Raw genomic sequence first — 17,527 nt, 5'->3', positions numbered from 1 at the left:
GGGATTGATAGTGTCCTCGTGAATAGCATTACATTCAGTGAACAAAAAAGAAAAGAATGATCAATAATATAAGGTCTGAAAAAAGCAAACAAAACCAGAGGTATTATTTATACTAGTATCATTCCATGCATCATTAAAAGACAACTGGAAAAGAGATAATGTTGATTCTGAAAAACAAACATTAAAAAATAGCATTGATCTGAAGAATATGCCTTACCTTTGCCATAATGTAAAAGGCGCATAGAAGGAGCTGATCCAGGTGCCTATCTTTCATTAGATCTGTACAATGTACTAATGTGAATTCAAAACATGTCCATATCTTCCTTCGTAAATCATTGGAAACATCCAGTTTTAAGCACAGATCACGCAACCGCACGCTTGCCAGATGATACACCTAAGACAAAGCATCACATGCCTGTTTGCATTACATGAAGTTTTTTTTTTAAGTTTAGGAACTCAAAGATAGAAGTGGTGGATGAAAATGGAAGTTCCTTAAAGTAGTGACATGAGCTCCAGTTAAGACCCTAAATGAGTGTTGGGCAACTTTCTTCCACACTGGGACCAGGTGAGCACGAGGGGGTACAAGCAAGGCAGGCCTAATGGTGTTGCCTAAGAGACATCCAAGGACTCTCCACAGCCACCACTAGCCAAGATTCCTACACACTCCCTGGCTGCTGAGGCTACTGCCCAGCTATCCCACAGCTGTTTTGCCACCATTCCTATCAGCGCATGAGGATTGATTAGAGCCCCACCAGGTCTGTTCCTACCATGCACTCCCAAGCCCAGCCTCCCTAGGTTCCTCTTCCTTCCTCCAATTTGTGGGGACAGCATTTGTGCCCTGCCCCTTCCTCTGATTTGTGGGGAGGGAGAGACAGAGAGGAAGGAGGGCCAGGGCAACCAGCTCTCTCCTCTGCCCATGGGCCAGATGAATTTCGGTGGTGGGCCAGATTCACCCCCTGGGTCATAGGCTGCCTATCCCTGTCCTAAATGAATACTAGAGTATTTGCAAACAGCATCCTTAAATGCTTACTGCCATAGTTCTACATCAGTAATAAGCCGACAATTCAAAGATGTCTTACAGTCCAATGCTAATTGGAACTTGTGTTCTGGTGGCACAGCAGCCTTTCTGGCATTTGTGCTCTTGAGTGCAATCAGGCCGCTGTTGGAAATGGCAAGTGGTGGTAGCCACACAAGTGGCCTTCCAGGATGTCCTGGTGCTGGTAAATTGGTGCAGGGAGTGGGAAGAACAGAGTGGTGGGGTGGAGAATGTATGTGTCAAGGGCAGGAAAGAGATAGTTACTGGCAGCAGGGCGTCACCAATATCCCATCCCCCTTCCAGGCCTTGATCTACCTTCTTGGTTCACTTGAAGTCTCATCAGCCAAAGAGCCAGTGCAGGTTCAAGTAAACCTATCAAGGAAGCAGAGGTGAGTGCCCATTTGGTATGGCTGCATCAGCAGGAGGATTTAGTTAGGATTGGGCTGTTTGTTGTAAATTGTTGTTTATCAATGAAACAATATTTTCAAATACATCACTCATAATTTTAAGGGATATTTCAAAAAGCAGCTCAGAACTGAATATCTGCTTATGCATATAGAAATACTTTTGGTTAAATAAAGTGAGGGAGGAGACATATCAATTCCACCCAAAATGCTATGACGGGGGGGGGGGGAGAGAAGGAAATAACATGTACATTCCTTGTAGGAAAGAGTACTTCCACTCACCAAAGTGAATCTTTAGATCTAAAGTGTGTTACGATCATGAAAACATTTATTTTGTGTGCCTTAAATTCTGACTGCAGTGTAGAATATTTCAAGTTTTATTCCCATGAAATATTTTTTTCCCCCAGAGAAGGGAGAGGTTTTTAAATATAAACCATCTGCTAGAAGCACTCTTTACCTTTCTGAAAAATAGTGCCAGGGATCCAGTTTTCTTTGGCTTGGTTCCTGCTGGCTGATATATCTCTTGCCCTTGTGTCATGTTAAGCTGATTTGGAGATACACTGATTAAGGCCTGAGCAGTGAGGGGAACTTGTCCATGGCTCTCCACTTTTGACTCTTGAGATAAGCCAATTGAAATAGGTATTAAGGTGATCCCTCCAGTATCATTTGCAATACCTATGATATATCAACAAATTTTTGTTTTAATTTACAACTTATTTATAAACTAAAAGTACAAACATTGTAAAAACTATTAAAAATAAAAAACCTGTTATTTTCACATAAGGGTGTAGATGTTATTTTCTCAACGGAGTAATTTACTCCTGTACATAAACAGTTGGTTTCTTGTAGCATTCTTGGACCGTGTTGTGATGTGATTGTTGTGAAGGAAAAAAGGAGAGATGAAGGCAGCTTGGTGCCAGGATGGCCATGGTGGGAAAGAGGCAGAACTGTAGCTTGCAGGGAACAGACCCAGTGACCAAGGAAGGGGAAAGAAGACTAGGAAATATCTCAATGGTTGCCCCTTGCAATACCAAGGAGCCAAAGAGCTACCTTTGCAGAGTCTGATGAAATTAAAAAGGTTAATCAAGCTAGAGCTTCAAAGTGGCTACAGCTTAAGATACAACTTAGAAACCAATTTAGTACCTCATTTGAAGATGAAGACAACAAAGTTGAAGGAAAATATGGGAAAATATTGGCCAAAACATATAAATCTTCTACTAATCAAAGTGATGGAGATGTTAAGTGAACTGGAATATACAAAGCAGTACCAAAATGAAGTCAAGGGCAATGACACACTTGATCTGCATTGTGTGAATAAAGAAACCAAGCTATCTGAAGTGGTTCCTGAAGTTTCCACATTATTTCATATGCAACACATTCAGAAATGGGCTAAGGGTAGCATTTTCTTAATATTCTATCCTTTGATAAATGATGCTTTTGGAAAGCAGGATTATCCATAGCAGGTTTCTAAGGCTTTAATCGGAAAGCTGCTTTATGAGTAATGCTTTAAAAAACAGAGAACACATATATTAAAACACCAATGGACCTGTGAGGTAGAAGAACAAAATATGTCATTTTTGAGTTTATATTTTTAATCCCCTCTTAATTCCCCTGCACAATTTTTTAAAAATTGTCTTCTAAGCTGTTTGAAGACAATACAATTAACTTATATGTTCGTTGTAATATATATATATAATTACAACTTATATATATTACAAATATATATATAATTACAATTATATATGTAATATATATATATAATTACAACTAACATATTAGTTGTGTGTGTGTGTGTGTGTGTGTGTGTGTGTGTGTGTGCGTGTAAATAATGCACATAAAATAATAAATAATGCTTTTATTATGGAACATTTATGGGAATTTTCTGCAACATTTAACCATTGTTAACTTCAGCAAACTGAAGTTCCTTGTAGCCAAAAATTATGCAACTATTACACTTCTCCAAAAATAGAATTAGCTGTAAGAATTTTATTCTAAAACCACTTACCATGCAATGGAATTGTCATTTGTTGTCCTGTTGTACCTGCGACAGAACCTGCTACTGTAGCCGCTGCCATGGTGAGGATTGTCTGTTCAGGTGAAACAGACACATTTTCACCCAAGCAGCTTGACACTGGGGCAATTTTCAGACTAGTTCCTTCACTCAGATTTTTTCCTGCTGGTATTTCTTTTGGGCTCTCATCTCCAAAAAGTCTTCTCTTAGCACTTCCTGCCATTGGAGAACTATAGCGATCATGAACAGAGATTGGAGACAATGGCTGCATGTCTAAAACAAAAGAGGAAATAAGCCATGACTACAGTACAGTAAGACATAGGGCTAGCTTTAAATCTCAGGAATAGATTCTTGACACACATGATTTTAGTCCTATAACTTCCAAATGATTTCTTCTGTTATATCATCAATCAGAAGTCTCTGTGTATAAGAGTTATCTTCTAGAGCAGGGGTGCCCAAACCTCGGTCCGGGGGCCACTTGCGGCCCTCGGGGGCTCCCAATCCGGCCCGTGGGGAGCACCCAATCTCCAATGAACCTCTGGCCCTCCAGAGACTTGCTGGCCCGACACAATTGCTCTCAGTGTGAGGATGACTGTTTGACCTCTCACCTGAGCTGTGGAATGAGGTCTCCCTCCACTACTTGCTGTTTCACACCTGTGATGCAGTAGTGGCAGTGAAGGAAAGACTAGCCTTGCTTTGTGAAGGCCTTTTATAGGTCTTGAGCTACTGCAAGACCTTCATTCGTTCATATGTATCATCTCAAATATATTGAGATGATGATACCATAAAGTATCATCTCAAATATATTCACTTATGTAAATTTATTCAAATTTTAGATGTAAATTAATTTTTTTTTCTGGCCCCGGACACAGTGTTAAAGAGATGATGTGGCCCTCCTGCCAAAATGTTTGGACACCCCTGTTCTACAGTCAGCACAAATGGGGACACATTTACTACTGAACAGAATTACTGAACTTTAACAATCGTCACTCAATCAAGATGTCTATAGGGAAAACTGATAGCCCAAGCATTCTACAAAGGAATGCAGTGCTAACCAAACCGATGCCTCTTAACTTTGATTGGAAAGCCAAGTTTCTTTGGAAAGCCATTCATCTATAAGTGAGCACAACTGAATTACTAACATGAACTGAAAGAGCATTCTCATCACCAAATAGAGCAACAGTTGCCAAACTTGCAAATGATGCGATGTGCTAAACCAGTCCGTTTGGACCAGTGCTTACCGTTCTGCCATGCAGCTCAGAAGAAGCCCTCCCACCTTTGCTGCGTGATGCTTTGGGCAGCTGCATCTGTAGCCCACTGTTCCAGCAGGCTTGGATTTCCGGGCAGATGCAACTGACCAGATAGTCGTGCAACAATGATGGAGGGGCTTCTTGTGAGCAGTTTGGCGGAACGGTATTATTATTATTATTATTATTAACAGTTTTTATATATAGCTTTTCAACAGTATGTGCTGTTCATGCAGGGCAGGAATTCAGCATTGCACCTGATCCAGCCCGCAGGCTGGAGCACTGAAATAGTGAGTTTAGTGAGCACTGAAATAGAGAGAATATTCCCCAGTGAACCATCTAGTCCAATGGCTCCCAAACTGTAGGTCAGGACCTACTGATGGGTTGAGACCTGATTTTTGGTGGGTCACCAAAGAGTGATGAAAAGATCAGATAACTACTGTAGATACTCACCTATAGTACGTAAAATTTTTGCCAAGTGATCAGGCTCCAATTATCACTTCGCCTTATCACTGGGTCAATCAGAGGGCAGAGCTTTTCAACTCTGAAAAATTTAGTTTCTTGCTCAAGCAGGTCATTAGAAGCAATGCAGAGATTAGTTTCTATAGTAACTTTGAAGGGAAATTCCAGCCAAAGTTAACTTTTTATTCTCCTCTGTTCCATTTTGCCAATGCTGTTGCTGGATCTGTTTTGCAAAGGCTTGCATTTAGCAGAGATCTGTTTTTTTTCAACACCAGGATGAGATCCTTCTTTCCATTTGAAGCAAAATTCCAGGCTATAATTCAACACACTATTACTTAAGAACAACACCCATGGAAAGTAGTGGGTCTACTTCTGAGTAAAAAGAGTTGCAAATATCTCATCTCTCTGCTGTAAATTGAATTGCACACTCTCAGTTATGTGTTATGGGTTGTATGTTGTATGTAGAGTTTCTGGCTTAACACGCCAGACACCTTAAAGGTGGATTTGATTCATGGTTCTCCTGCAGTGGTTCCCAACCTTTTTCACTTGCATATCCCTTGGCAGCCTATTTCCATAAATTGTACCCTTCATATTAGCAAAATGTTTGTAATTAATAATACAAGCCTTCATCTCCTCTATATGAAAACCCAGACTTCATGAATTTATCACAGTGTTTTCTCTTTTTATCAGTTTTAAGAACAGAAGACTCTGCCTTTGCACTGTTTTGCACCAGAAGTCTGCTGAGAAATTCTGGGTGATTGATCACTTTCCATATTATGTTTCAGCTTTTTTACTGTGCTGGTTTTCAATCACTGGTTCATACATGAATTGATGACCAAAAACTAGCTATTAGTGGGGCTTTCACAGCCAACTAGCTACCTTCCTTCTTGCTTTGCTGGCCCTGCAAAGCATTCTGCAGCATGACTTGCCTTTTTCTGCCATTATTTCATTCTTTTTCAAGCACCCCTAAAGGTCCTGTTGAGTGCCCCTGGGAGTACATGAATCACAGGTTGGGAACCACTGTTCTACTGATATGTTGTTTACAGTGCACGGATAGTGTTTACAAAAAGGTGGTGAAGACCAGAATTTAAAAAGAATTTAAAACTATGTTTTTAATAAATTAGTGATGGTACAGTTCTTAGGCAACAATTAGGGGTATGTTATTTTTCAGGATCTGGCCTTGGGTAAAATCAGTCAAAACTATAGTCAGACACCCCCCTAAGTTTAACCCAGACTTATCCAAGGGTCATAGAAAATTCCATGATTTTTTTGCTCAAAACCTGCCCTGCTTATCTGTGAGATCTACTTATAGGCGAGTGTCTGTGGCCATTGCCTCAGGCCCGGAGACTATTCAAAAGTCAGATATTGTAGCCTGCTAATTACCCTGTAAAGAGCTCAGCTGAAGCAGTTTGCAAGCATGTGTAAATATAGGGGAATAAATGTTTCTGATTATTACTCACAATGGGGAGAGGTGAAAAGCAGAGTTCCCCAAGGATCTGTCCTGGGACCAGTGCTTTTCAACCTCTTCATAAATGACCTGGAGACAGGGCTAAGCAACAATGTGGCCAAGTTTGCAGATGACACCAAACTTTTCCGAGTGGTGAAGACCAGAAGAGATTGTGAAGAGCTCCAGAAGTATCTCTACAAACTGAGAGACTGGGCAGCAAAACGGCAGATGCATTTCAATGTAAGTAAATGTAAAGTCATGCACATAGGGGCAAAGAATCAAAACTATACATATAGGCTAATGGGTTCTGAGCTGTCTGTGACAGATCAGGAGATCTTGGGGTGCTTGTGGACAGCTCTATGAAAGTGACGGTGGCGGCAAAGAAGGCTAATTCATGATCACTAGAAAAGGCATTGAGACCGCTAATATTATAATGCCTTTGTACAAATCAATGGTAAGGCCACACTTTGGGTACTGTCTCCAATTCTGGTCGCCACATCTCAAAAAGGATATTGTGGAAATGGAAAGGTGCAGAAGTGAGCAACCAACATGATTACAGGGCTGGGGCACCTCCCTTATAAGAAAAGGCTACAGTATTTGGGGCTTTTCAGTCTAGAAAAGAGGTGCCTGAGGGGGGACATGATTGAGACATACAAAATTATGCAGAGAATGGATAGAGTGGGGTAGAGAGATGCTCTTCTCCCTCTCACATAACACCAGAACCAGGGAACATCCATTAAAGTTGAGCATTGGGAGTTAGAACAGACAAAAGAAAATATTTCTTTACCGTGTGTGTAATTAGCCTGTGGAACTCCTTGCCACAGGAAGTAGTGATGGCATCTTTAAGAGGGGATTGGATGCCTTTAAGAGGGGATTGGATAAATTTCTGGAGGAAAAGTCCATCACAGGTTACAAGTCATGGTAGGTATTGCAAGCTCTTGGTTTTAGAGGTAGGCTGCTGCTGATTGCCAGATGGCGGGGAGGGCACCAGGACGCAGGTTGTGTCTGTTGTCTTGTGTGCTCCCCGAAGCATTTGTTGGGCCACTGTGAGATACTGGAAGCTGGACTAGATGCGCCTTTGACCTGATCCAGCGGGGCTCTTTTTACATTCTTATGTTCTTACACACTTATCAATAATTTTTTTTCTAGATCACCTTTTTTAAAAGCCTGGTAAACCTAGGTGGGTTCCAATAGAGGATTGTTTTAAAAAGTGAGTCCCAGTGCTAAAAAGTTTGAGAACCACTGATCTAGTCATAAATAAGTATTCCTCTCATGAAAATGCCCTAAATGACTGTGCTCTGCATATACTGAGCCTGACCTACGAATCTACCTGTCATATCTTCCATTCTGTTTGTAGACCTGGTTGACATATCACAATTAGTATTCTCCCTCAAATGTATCCTGGAGTCCCAGGACTGACTGGGACTGCTGGAAACAAAAGCCTCAATCAAAACCTTCCAGGTTCTCAAATGGGAAGCTCATGCTGACACTGATCCAATCAGCCCAATGAACTTGGACACGAGAACTTGGTCAAGAGAAATTTGGGATTCCATTTATTTCAAGCCAGGCTATTATTTCAGCTTGTGGAGCTGAAAGATTGGGTTAAGGTGTGGGATGTGAAAGAAATGAGAAGGAATGCCAGCCACAACAGGGTGATTTCCTAAGAAGTCAATTTCCACTCCAATTAAGGTGCTCATTGTAGGTGTATTTCTTTCAATCAGGAATGTTTTTAGTCAGAACCAGTTTCACAATTTTTTTAACTGACCTCAAACTTAACATTAACTAGTCTCCCCTTGTTCCATTTTTGTTCCCAATAAATCTTTTCCTTTGCTTTTGATTAGACAAACTTGCCTAGTTCGTTACCTTTACCTCCATGTCTCTTAAGCCTTATGTGAACAAATTTTAGGAAGGGTTTACTGAAAATGAATGCAAGGTGGGTGAATGAGCAAGGGGGGAGGAAGAGTGAAAGGGCAAGAAGGTAAGCAAGAACCTCAGTTGAGACACTCTTCCTCCCTTCTCGGGTTATTCAACTCAGGAGAGCTGTTAGCTAACAGACCATAGCTGCGAAAGAAAGCTTTTAACATGGCTATGTTGCTGGTAGCAGTACACAGCAAAATATATAAGACGCACAAGGATGAGTGGACTGTTTTCAGCTCCAACCCAAAATCTACTTAAAGTCTTCACAGTTTCTTCTCGACTCACAAGCCTCCGAAGGAACCAATAAGATTTCTAGAGATTGTACATAGGGATTAAGACATTTACCAAAGCATATACAACAGCAATTAAATGGACCTGTCAGAAAAGCACTGCATGAAAACAGGGTTTAGAAAGAATGCAATTCAAATGCTTTTTTCCCCTAGTTTCTACCCTAAAATCAAGTTAGTGATTCTAAGAAGTCACCAAGACTAGGGAAATATCTTGACTATCAATATTTTCAGAAATAAAATAATAAATTTAATATGGGGTGGAAGAGAGGAGGCACTGAACATACCCCGTCTGAGATTTCCATGATCTGTCCGAACCTCTTTAACTCGAGGGTGCACTATAGGAGATACTGGCATCATGGGAAGATGTCCCAGACCTCTTCCTCCATTTCCCATTTCAAAATTACATGGGAATATTACCTGAGTACGAAAAAGGTGATAAATGAAGACGTGGTAATACTGTTTTGCTATCCTTTATATATTAAAAAAATACAAAATAGCGAGCATTGATTCTTAAGCATTCCAATCTTTCATTCAAGACTTTAAAAAATTATTCTGAATTGTTTTTCAAAACCTCCTACATAAGACAACTCCTGTACATTCTACTTTAAATTATTTGCTGACCAACATACTTCTTCACAAGTAGGAATTTTGTTTTCTGACGCCTGGAGAGCACTCCACAATGCAGAATCTTTAGTCCAAGCCATGCTTTCAAGAATCTGTTCCTCAATGCTGTTGAGATGTTTTACCATATCTCTGGAGAGTCCTTCTTCTGATCGAATCAAAACTTCAATCACCTTGAATGATACAACACAGTTATGGTAACATACATACAATAAAAAAAACTGCATCATGGCCACCTTAACACATTTTAATGGCCAATGATCACTTTCTATAGTCCAAAATGTTTCCTTCAGTTTTCCTAATTGTGATTTCTGTGCCCTGAACTCTTTCAATACTTTTCCCCCTCCAAATCCCATCTCTACTGGTGCAGTCTTCAAAAGGCACTCATGAAATATTTGAAGTCTATAGCTAAGATGCTTTAAGTGTGCACTAAAATCTGTTAATATAAATTCAAAACAACATGTGCATTATTCATCACACTTTCCAGGGAGCTGCGATTACTGCTCCTCCCTACAAAATGTTCAGAAACAAACCTAGATTGCATAACGGGTGAAATTACACTTTGACCACTTTAGATATATTACACTAATGCTTTGCTTGTGCTTACCTTATAGAAATAGAACGGCCTAAGGTTAAGAACCTCTATGATCCAGGGAAAAGTTCTTGGTGAACTATACGCAAACAGCACAATCTCCAAACAACATGCCAGCAGGGAACGATGGAAAATATCTTGCTCTAAAAGAGCCTAGAAATATCAGGAAGAATGTAATTGTAAACAAAACACAACTGGTAAGTTTGAGAAGCATACTAACTGACCTAATGACACTTGAAATACTCAAGCAGTTTTAGCAAGAGAACTTGAGGCCATTAGGCAAAGGATGCTCCAATATTAGAGAGATCAATGACAGCATAACCCTCCTGTAAAGTTCTCCTATTTGGAGAAACCCTTACCCAAAGTTTTGTTTTTAAATCTTGAGGTTGAGCCTCATTATTTGCGTGGATTCCCTTCAAAGCACTCATGTGGATGGCAAAAAACACACTACAGCAAATCAATTTAAAAAACAAAGTTTCTTTGCTCAGGTGATTTAAAAACAGCCTTGCTGACTTTTGTGATGTAAGATAGAGTCATTAAGAAGACAATCCATCAATCAGTCGTCCTCCAAGAGGTTAGAAAGGAGCTTCACTCAGCCCCTCCCTTCACCAATGCAAAGTGATTGCATTTCTTTCACAGGGGGAAGGGAGGAATCGCTGGAGAGAGAAGGATTGTCAGCCAGCTGCCCTCTCTCTCTCTCTCATTAAGGAGGCTATTGTTAAAGGACTGTTCAGTTTTTTAAACTGATTTTAAAGGAATGTATTTTTCCCCTTCTCCAGGGATCAGCACATTCCTTCTCATTTGCAGGGGCCATTCGTGTTGAGTCAAATCCTTGTATAAAAAATCTGTGTATAAATAGGCTGGACCTGTAAAGCAGACGTTCTGCTTTACAGGTCCAGCCTATTTATACACAGATTTTTTAAATTATTAAAAAATTATTTAACCAAGGTAAATTATTTAACCAAGCGTGCATTTATCTCTAGTTTCCAGCAGCAGCATGATTTATAACTGACATTTATCCTGAAAATTTCCATTGCTATTTTCAGTAACAAATTCTGTACATTATTTTAGTATAGCACAGAAGACTGAATATTTCTCAGTTAGTTTAATGTCTTAAAATCTTGTTCGAGAAATTAGTAGAGGAGTGTGCCACTTAACAACCTTCTGCTTAATGATGAACCATATATACGATGCTGGTCAAAGCACAACAAAGATGCTCTTAATGAGGCAGTCAGGACTCCTATAGCTTGCAGCAGAGTGCCGGTTTATACAACAAAGAGATCCTTAATGCAATCAAGAGGCAATCTACGTCCAGTAGCCTGTGCAGCCACCTAATTTCTGGCATGGAGTGCCTGTTTACACAACAAAGGCACTAGATTGGGTTGAATGTTCGCTTAACAACCTAACTGAATAACAACAGGAATAGGAGAATGTATCTCCTTCATTAAGTGGCGCACATGTGTACTTAGATTAGCAGTCTTGCACGTAGAGAACTTGCTAGAAAGCTAACACGGTAGTTACCAACTCTGACCCCACCTTTAAAACAAAAATTATGCCTGCATTCCTTTCTCCTGGTTGGGCAAACTAGGACTAATCACCTCTCAGAGTAACTCTAGCTAGCAACTAGAGGAAAAAATAGTACAAGAGAAGAGTGAATATATGAGTTGACTATTTGAGGCAGATTACTGGTCCATCTAACTTAATATTACTTACAGACTGGCAGAAGATTTCCAAGGTCTCCGGCAGAGGTCATTCCCAGCATCTCCTATCCAAGAATCTTAGCTAGAGATGCTGGGTATTGAATCTGGGATCTTCTGCATGTAAAGCATGGGCTCTACCACTGAGATGCAGCCCTACCTACAAGAACAGGAATGTACAGACATTCCCGTACAATCAAATTCTATCTTCAGAATGAAAGATTACGTAAACATCTACCCACTTGTCCCTTGTCTACTTACAGACATGTCTTTCCCATGAAGCCTTCTCATTTCCTGTACCATTACGGTCTCCAAGATTTTATAATACAGAATTTCTGCTAATTTTAATCGGTTAACAGCAAAATCTGCAATTTAAAACAAAGCGATCATGATGCTAAATCTTACAAAGCTTATCTACAATTATATATGGTAATTATATAATATTTTACACAAAGCACAAAGTATGATGCTTTATACTGAAGAAGAATGAAAGGATGCAGGCTAGAGGTTGTCAAACTGAACTGTTGCAACCTACTTCATTCTCTGTAGAAGTTTGCAACCTGATGCTCCCTGCAGGGCTGCAAAGCATTACCAAGAGCTACCAGAGGCTGCTTCAGGGTTGTGCTAGGCCCACGATCCACTCCATTGACTTCCACAGGCCCCAGAGTGCCTTGTGGAAGCAAACCAGAACTTATGAAAGCAAATCAAAAGTTGTGGATAAGAAATGGAAGTTGCTTCTGGTTGCTTCTGCAAGGCATTCTGGGGCCCATGGAGGTCAAAAGAGTGGGTGGCTCCCATTAATACTTTGTTGTGACCCACAGTTTGTGAAACGCTGATGCAGACATGATATGCACAATCCTGTGCCGAAGGACAAGTACTACTAAATATACCAGGACTTACAGGTGAGTAAACATGTATAGGATTGAGCCATAAACGCAACATACTTCATATGCCACCTAAAAATTCTAGCATTTGAACAGATACATATTTATGGTATTTCCCTGGACAATAAAGCTATCAGTACTTATTATAAAAAAACCTAACATAGCTTTACACTAGCAATTAGAATTTTTGCTTCTGACTTCTGTAAAGACACCTGTGTATCAAACAAAAGGTCAAAGAAACCCAACAGTATCTATATCTACAACTATAAAAGAGGTGCTCATTTCTCTCATTGAAATAGCACCAAGACAAGTGCTCAATACTTCTGAGTCTTATAAGAATGTACACATGGGTAAGGGGAGATCTTGGACAGGAGGTTTGGTCTAGAGCAGGGGTGCTCACACTTTTTTGGCTCGAGAGCTACTTTGAAAACCAGCAAGGCCCGGAGATCTACCCAGGGGGGAAGGAAGCGTCTGACAGACACCCCCTTTAATGTATGGAGCCCCTGCTGGAGTCTAGTCAGTTTCATCAGTTTTGTTGCTGCATGCCTGAAGAGCAGCTAAAGTGTCAGTTTCAGTGTCAGTTTAGTGTCAGCTAAATATGTCAGTTTCATCTAGTCACTAGACAAAACTGACATATTAAGTTTGGAGAGACAGGGCTCCACGATCTACTCATTTTGCCTCGCGATCTACCGGTAGATCGCGATCCACCTATTGAGCACCCCTGGTCTAGAGCCTCCATTAGCCTGAAGATAACATCTGAAGGTCGCCAATTTGAGGCCACCAACAGCTCCACGAATGGCGAGACCTTGAAGCAGCTGACAAGCTGAGTTATTCCACCTGCTCTTTGGTGTGAGCAAAGAAGTGGCTGACCTTCAAGTGAGAGATCTAGTGTGGAAGGCAACTGGGGGCCAGAAGTGATACCAGACTATGAGAGATCCATCTGAAATGTTGTGCGGTATTTTGAAAGATAGAACCTTTCTGTTATTGTAAAAATCCCCTCGGGGGGTTAGAGATAGCCTGCCTATATAAACTGCCTTGAATAAAGTCAGAGGAGTAATCTGATGACCAGAAAGGCGGTATAATAATACCAGTATTATTATTATTATTTATCTTCCACCATCCCCCTTTTACAGATTTCAAGACCAAACCTGTACATGCTCTATGTTTTTTTGTCCATTCCTACCAATGTGAGATCCTGGTTGGTCATCAGTTGACTGAGTATAGCTCCGACAGAAAGTTTCACCTATCTCTTTCACTCTGTTCACAATGTTTTCCATAGGATTATGAACGCAAGACCTATAGTAGAATCCAATGAAAAAATTCTTAAGTTTCCATAAATACATACTAAGTTCCCTACCTATGTACCAGTTGAGTTCCAGGGGTCAGTACACAAACTAGAGAGTACACTGCTCAAAACATCTGGTTCTTACTGGCCCAGCACTATCACAGTTGCTCAAAAAAAGGAAAGGATGTCTTGTTCCAGGATAAAAGCACCAAAACAGCCATTCATAACATGGGGAGTCAGTGTATATGCAATTTACTACAGGACTTGCCACATATTTAGCAACTGCAGTAAAGAAAAGGTATTAACAAAATAGAAAAACATTCTAAAGGCTTACAGTTGAGGAAGGGTAAAGGTCTGGAGTGTAATTTTTGGGTTGCTACTCCCCATTCTGAATTGCAAACTGTCTTATTTTAGACCATTTTCTGCAATTCCAAATTTAAATAGTGAACGATGTTACAGCTTGTAGAATTACAAAATCTTCCAGCTGATAAATCTGTTACAATAATCTTAGCATAGCATAACTGATTTACATGTTCTACATGTAATGAGTAAGTCACAAAACAAACATTTCACAGTACTAACACTTCCCTTCCTCCCTACCATTGCACTGAGCCTTGGCTAAACACAAATATGCCTAGGAATGGAAGACATAAAAAAAGTCCTGCTGGATGAGGCCAAAGGTTTGTCTAGCCCAGCATTCTGCTGCTCACAGTGGCCCAGTAGCTGCCTTTTGGCAGGCACACAAGCAGGAGAAATGGTTACCTTCTGTCCCATCACTGCAGCCCTGGCAACTTGTAACTCATCGGCATACTGCCACTGAAACTGGAGGTATTAAATAGCCATGATTAGTAGTAGCCTCCACGAATTTATCCAAACAAGCCTGCACGCTACAGAGAGACTAACAAGAAGCAGGAACTATCCTGCTTCCTATTAGTTGCCCTCTAGTGTGCAAGATGGTTACCTGCACGTTTGGTTCTTCAGTTCAGCGAGAATGTTGAGGAAGAAGCAACAGTGCTGCAAATTCTACTACTACGGTAAAACAAAGCTACTTGTAATGGGTGCAGGAGGAGGGAATCCTCTGATCCACAGATAAATGAAACCACAGATGCCGGATTTGTGTATATGTAATTACATTTCTTAGCTGAAATCCAAAGAACTATTCTAGTTCAGTGGGTTAAAATCCAGTGCAATTTTTGACTTGTTTTTTGAACTGCAAAGACACACGTGCTATATTACAAACTGCTTTTGAAAATGTTCTTAATTTCAAAAAGTGGTTGCCATGTAACACGAGGAGGAGGAAGCCTGCACTTCAGAAAACACAACATGATTCTTTAGATCAGCGATTCTCAAACATTTTAGCACTGGGATCCACTTTTAAGAATGACAATCTGTGATGGAAGTGATGTCACAGTCTGTGATGGAAGTGATGTCATAGCCAGAAGTGACAACATCAAGCAGGAAAATTTTTTAACAATCCTAGGGTGCAATCCTATCCACACTTACCTAGGAGTAAGCCCAATTGACTATCATTGTTAAAAGCATATACACAGTAGCCAGTTAATAATACAGATCTGTTACATTTTCCCAAATGCAGTCACATAACATGGTGGCATCACGTCTAATATATTAAAAATAAAATATTGACATGAATGGGGAACCACCAGAAATAGCTCATGATCCATCTAGTGGGTCCTGACCCACAGTTTTAGAAACACTGCTTCAGATATTAGTCCCCAGTTCAGAGCAAAAAATTACTTGATAAAAATCAGAAAGTTAGGGAGATAAAAGATACAGATCTGAAAAGAAAATGAAAATACATTAACCACTTACTCAAAAATAGTAACAAGCTGCTCACTTGGTGCATTTTTCAGTCCTGCCACAATGCTTTGCAACCGGCTGACACTTTGTGTTGCAGAAGCAACTGGAGTAATTACTGGTTCCTTCTCTCTCAGGTACCTCCTGCCAGTCAAGGGAGTTGAGGGAGCAAATGATCTTTTCTAACAAATGAAAATTTCTTTCAGTTGATTTAGGCCTATAGTTAACTGCACAAATATGCACAACTGCACTTTATACATAGTACCCAAAAAGAAGTTCAAACAGGGCTGTAGCACTAGTTAGAAAACTGAAAAAAGCACAAAATGTCAGACTTGAAGGTATCAGGGTTTGGTCTCAACAGAGTGGCATTGAAACATACACAAAGATAGTGACTACTATCAATACAAGATTTATGTACTGATACTTATCCCAACCAATCTCACAAGAAGGTGCTTCCTTGTATTGCTCTCCAATACTCACCACAACTTGAGCAAAATGGTTCCTACTCCTCTCTGAAAACCAGAGTAGTGGCACCTTTGTCTACATCACAAACCAAGGACAACTGAAGGCCCAATCCTATCCAACTTTCCAGCACTGATGCAGCCACAACGCAGACCTGAGATAGGAGAACAAACAATCCCTTACCGTGAGGAGACCTCCATGACTGACCCCCATAATGCAGGCAAACCCTGTTGGCATGGCTGCATCAGTGCTGGATAGTTGGGATAGGACTGGGCCCTGAAATAGCTAAATTTCTTCTTTGATTATGTTAATCATTCAAGACCCATAAACAGATATAAAAGCAATGATACACAATGGATTTTTATGCATATTTAAAAAGTATGATTAGAGTATGAAAATAAATTATAGTGGATCCCCACTTTACTATGGTAATCCATTTCAGGACACCATGTAAATCCATTCCTTTTAATTAACGAATTAATTAATTAATTTAATTAATTAAAAGCAAAGCTTTTAATTGCTGACAGGCTGGCGGGCTTTCCTTCTCTTTTTTCTCTTTTATATTAGAATCCACGGGGCTTGTTTTAGATTTTTTAATTATGTGCACCTGTTTTAATTATTGTTTTTAATCGCTATTTTTGTATTTTTAATTGTTGTAAGCCACCTTGTGTGCCCATGGGGCAAAAAGGCAGGATATAAATTAATAAAATAATAATAAATAATAATAATAATAATTCCAAACACACCTAGAAGGTTTGCATTAGCATTGGCTGTATCCTTCCCCTTAGACACATAGCCCTGATGTTAAAAATGCTGTAGTGATTGAGATGCGTATTTGCATCACTGATTGGCTTATCTATTACCCACAATGTCATGTTAGCAGCAATTGTGAGCCCACTGTAAATCATTTACCTGGTGTTTTAATTCTCAGCAAGACAGCAGTGCTTCTAACCTATCAATGAAATTCTTTTTAAGAGATATTTTGAAGTGTCTTTATTTTTTTTATAGCAGTAAACAGCCTTAAATATAAATGTGTCCATTGATACACATGAATGTACTTATTTCTTTTGACCAAGAGCTGTACTAAAACGAATCTATTTCAGTTATTTGTTGAAAACGCAGTTAAGCACAGAATGGAACCGCTGTATTAAAAAATAGTACACATTTCGCCTTTGGAAGCCAATATATTTTTTTTATCCAAAAATATATTGGCTTCCAAAGGTAAAGCATTAGAACAGAAGCGCATCAGAGTGGTTCACTCAGAGCATCATTTTAAGAATTCTGTCAGGAAATCTCATCATCACTGCTTCTTTTTTCCAACATCATCATCATTCTTCTCTCAGAGACTACCACAGCA

The 17,527-nt window shown here is 39.9% G+C and overlaps 1 protein-coding gene across 1 annotated transcript in view; it reads right to left on the bottom strand.

The window, feature by feature from the left end:
- RBL1 (RB transcriptional corepressor like 1) overlaps positions 1–17,527 on the bottom strand; it is a 36,497-nt gene that overhangs the window by 13,169 nt on the left and 5,801 nt on the right. Inside the window, exons 8-16 of the mRNA XM_066623235.1 lie at positions 15,724–15,890; positions 13,792–13,904; positions 11,986–12,089; positions 10,043–10,180; positions 9,444–9,608; positions 9,099–9,231; positions 3,446–3,724; positions 1,898–2,115; positions 218–394 (exon numbers count right to left, since the gene is read on the bottom strand). Of these exons, the coding sequence (XP_066479332.1) occupies positions 218–394; positions 1,898–2,115; positions 3,446–3,724; positions 9,099–9,231; positions 9,444–9,608; positions 10,043–10,180; positions 11,986–12,089; positions 13,792–13,904; positions 15,724–15,890 (1,494 nt within the window). The remainder of the gene's footprint in view (positions 1–217; positions 395–1,897; positions 2,116–3,445; positions 3,725–9,098; positions 9,232–9,443; positions 9,609–10,042; positions 10,181–11,985; positions 12,090–13,791; positions 13,905–15,723; positions 15,891–17,527) is intronic.

Source organism: Tiliqua scincoides, chromosome 4, assembly GCF_035046505.1.
Source record: "Tiliqua scincoides isolate rTilSci1 chromosome 4, rTilSci1.hap2, whole genome shotgun sequence".
Lineage (NCBI taxonomy): Eukaryota > Metazoa > Chordata > Lepidosauria > Squamata > Scincidae > Tiliqua > Tiliqua scincoides.
The sequence above is the reverse complement of the archived record's forward strand: the minus strand, read 5'-3'. Positions and strand labels throughout refer to the sequence as shown.